The sequence below is a fragment of the Bison bison genome, unplaced genomic scaffold (genome assembly GCF_000754665.1).
Source record: "Bison bison bison isolate TAMUID 2011002044 unplaced genomic scaffold, Bison_UMD1.0 scf7180017864061, whole genome shotgun sequence".
NCBI classification, from domain to species: Eukaryota; Metazoa; Chordata; class Mammalia; order Artiodactyla; family Bovidae; genus Bison; species Bison bison.
In genome coordinates this window covers 4,540,028-4,543,640 of record NW_011494633.1, presented here as the reverse complement: position 1 = coordinate 4,543,640, position 3,613 = coordinate 4,540,028, and the positions used below count along the sequence as shown (strand labels likewise).

Sequence of the window (3,613 nt, the reverse complement as noted above, 5' to 3'; positions counted from 1 at the left end):
AAACCGGGCCTTCAGCCTGGCCTCTGCTGACCTCCTCCGGGCCAGCGGGCCAGAGGCCTGCAAACAGGAGCTGGGGGGTCCTGAGGCCTCAGGGGGCAGAGACCCAGGCAGCCACAACCTGCAGAGCTCCACAGCCCCTGGCTCCCATGGCCTGGCCCGTGAGCGGACCCCGCTTGTGGGAAAGGCTGGCGGCTCCTGTCAGGGCCCCAGCCCCCGAAGCCGGCCGCTGGACCTGAGGCGCTTCTCGCTGGCTCCCCCGAAGGAGGAGAGGCCGCCCCCCCTGCAGCAGTCCGCCACATCCCCAGCCATTGCCACTGGTGGCGGCGGCAGCGGTGGCAGCAGCAGTTCGCAGCTCCAGCACTTCTCACCCTCTGCAGCCCCGGCCCCCAGGACTAAGCCCCAAGGCCCCCTGCACCCGGGGGAGTTGGCCACCATCCCCCCCGTCCGAGGGGGGCTCAGCCCCTCAGAAGGGGACGGGGTCCCGGGGCAGGGCCACAGCGAGGGCCTCCCTGCTAAGGTCCCAGGCAGGTCTCCAGACCTGGCGCCCCAGGGCAGCCGGACCCCCGAGGACTTCGGGCGTGGGAGCAGCTCCAAGAGCACGCCAGCATCCCCCGAGCCAGGTGGCGACCAGCAGACGGTGTGGTACGAGTACGGCTGCGTGTGACCTGGCTCCTGGCCCACAGCTCCTGGATCGCACCTGCTGATCACCGCAGCCTTTTCCCTGTCTGCCTGCGGCGCCAGGAAAGGGTTTGAGGAGGAGGAGAGGGTTCCTGTGCGTGTCTTCTGTTCTGTTGCTAAAAATGCTGTGCCAAGCCTTGAGAGGGTTGCGCCCCGCTGGTGTACAACCTGTCTTCTGTATCTGTAGCCTCCAGCAACCAGTATCTTTTGAACAAATCCACTTTGGTATGGGGACACTCAGAACGCAGTGACAAAGCAGACACTATTTGAGCGCACCCCTGTAGAACACTTTTGTTTGCAACTTGCTGACCTCCACTGAAGCATGTGTGTACGAGGGCATGTACACACACACGTACACACGTTCCCAGGGCTGAGCCCTGGTGGGTCTGGAAATTCTATTCCCCAAAGCTGTTTGATCCCAGGAGAAGCCCCCGCTGGCCAAACTACAAAAATCTGGAGGCCGTGGGTGGACCCCAGAGGCAGGCTTGCTGTCATGCCGTTGCTGGGGTCCTGAGCGCTTCCCTTCACCCCAGAGCTGAAGCGGCTCTCCAGGCAGGTGAGGTGGCTTCGGGCATTTGCCTTCCCCGCTGGAGCCAGCTCCTGGGCTCTGCAGGGTGGGCTCCCGGGCCATATAGCCACCTGCCTTCCCTGGCTCACTTTTCTACAAACACTGGATCTGCTGGTCCTGGCGGGAGGGGCAGGGAGAAACCCTCGCCCCAGTCCCCCCTACCCAGCAAATGTATATAGTGTAAAGTGGGGAGGCCTGTGCAGCAGCGAGGTGCACCTCGATTTATACCGTGGCTGCAGCGCCCCGACCTCCCTGTCTCAGGTGAGATGTTGATTTATTATTTCTGAGTAAACTTCTCATGGTAGAAACCAAATTTCTTTTAATATATTACCTATGTATGTACACACCCGTGTGAAATGTATGTACTTTGAGGGGAATCTATTTATGTTCCATTGGGAGTCATTCTTTCCTATCGGGAATCTCACCTGCTGCTTCGTCTCTTTGGTCAGATTCCTGGCACGTTTTATTTCCTGTTGTTTAGTAAAGGTGCTTTTTCTGAGATGTACTAAACCTGGTGATTTTTTTTTTTTCCTTTAGATTTGATATACTGAGAAAGAAATGGAAAGTTAAGATCGCTTTTCAGAGTGCTTCGGGTTGTGTATTAAAAAGCCATTCGTTCTGGAACACAGGACAGGATTGTAATAAATGGACATGGACCAGTACTGAGTCCTGGTTTTCCTCACCATTCATCATGGCATCATTGACCAGGTGCTGGGAGCTCAGGGTTCCTGCCTTAGCACTGGCCACTGGAATCCACAGTTCCTTTGGCCACTAGGTCAGAAAACATAGAGAGCAAGGTTTTTCTCTTTACAACAGCTTTTTTTTTTTTTTTCCAGACTTGAATTTTAACTTCGTGTAAATTGAATCCTATTTCGCTATGGGATTTGTGTCTGGCAGGAGCTCAGCTTAAAATGGTCCTGTGGATGTTCCCAAAGCTACCTAACGAGAAAGTACCAGACCTGCAATTTAGACCTTTAGAGGCCTCAGATCAGATGCTTAAATCAGATGGATGGATGTGAGGGGGTGGGAGCAGGGGAGAGGGTTGGTGGAAGTCAGAAGGAAGGAAGGCATATAAATATCCATACATCAAAATCTTTCTTCCGGTAGATTTCTGTCCAGCTGCTGCCTCGGTGTCTCCTTTCCTTTTTCACCAGACTTCTTTAAGAGGATCTCCTCTCAGGACTTCCCCAACGGTCCAGTGGTTAAGACTCCGAGTGTCCAATGCAGGGGGCGCAGGTTCGATCCTTCTTCAGGGAACTAAGAATCCACATGCCTCTTGTTGTGGCCAAAAAATAAAATTAGACAAAGGGTCTCCTCTTATCTCTCTGCCCATTCTTTCCCCAGCCTCTGTGATCTGTGCATCTGGCCACTCAGTGGAGCTACCTCTAGCATATGAACAGCGGCCACCTTGAGGGCTTCATGCCGTGTGGCCTTTGCAGGTTTTGACACCTGGCCAATCACTCCTTGGAATCCTCACTCTCTGTCTCCCAATTCTCCCCACTGTGGTATGGCTCTTCGGCGCTGACTTGCCAGCCCGTCATTCATTCACTTATTCCTTCCACAGAGGTTCATCGGAAGCTTCCTGTGTGCCAAGTCCTAGGCTCCGCCTTCCAGACCTCTTCCCCCTTGAACCTCTTCAGAGCTGGCCTCCTGCCCCACTTCAAGTGCTGACTGCCCCTCAGAGCCCCGGCCTGAGGCTTCCTCAACTCCTCTCCCTGGCTCCTCCAGTGACACCACGCTGTCACACGAGCACAGCCCTCTGTGATGTGGGCCTGACCCCTCGTCTCTTCACATCCCATGTTTCATGGATCACATCCTGGACCTGAGAGTGCTTGTCGACTCTGGTGTCCTCATCTTAGCCAGCTGTTCTCATCCTAGGTCACACACACACACACACCGCTGCCCCTGGGTATTGGCGGGAGCCTGCCAACTAGTCTGCCAGCCTCAGACAGCTCAGCCTCATAGCACCTCAGGACATTCACCCCAGATGACCTCCACGCCTGCCACACCCAGCCTTTGTGGTTTGGTTGGCCCTTGGGCTCAGCTCAAGGCGCACCCAGCCCTCTTCTCACTCCCTCCTTTGGTCCCAGACAAGTTCATACACATCCACGGCTTTCATTCCAATCTGTTTGCAGAGGTTCCATTATCTCCAGCCCCAAGCTCTTGCTGGAAACCTCCAGATCTGTTCTCAGCTGGGAAGTCCCAAGACACTGCCAACTCAAAGTGCTCAACACACAATTCCCTGTCCTTCCCCCATCTCGTCCCTCCAGACAGCCTTTGACACCCCCCTCTCCTCCCCACACCCTATCCATCACTCCATCAGTTCGCTCCACACCTCACTCACACAGCCAGCCCCTGCCAATGTTC

The 3,613-nt window shown here is 55.5% G+C and overlaps 1 protein-coding gene across 1 annotated transcript in view; it reads left to right on the top strand.

Moving 5' to 3' along the window:
- Positions 1–1,908, top strand: part of CCDC88C (coiled-coil domain containing 88C) — a 146,009-nt gene extending 144,101 nt beyond the window's left edge. The window contains exon 33 of the mRNA XM_010836261.1: positions 2–1,908. Coding sequence (XP_010834563.1) covers positions 2–664 — 663 coding nt within the window. The 3' untranslated portion in view covers positions 665–1,908. The remainder of the gene's footprint in view (position 1) is intronic.
- The last annotated feature ends 1,705 nt before the right edge of the window (positions 1,909–3,613 follow it).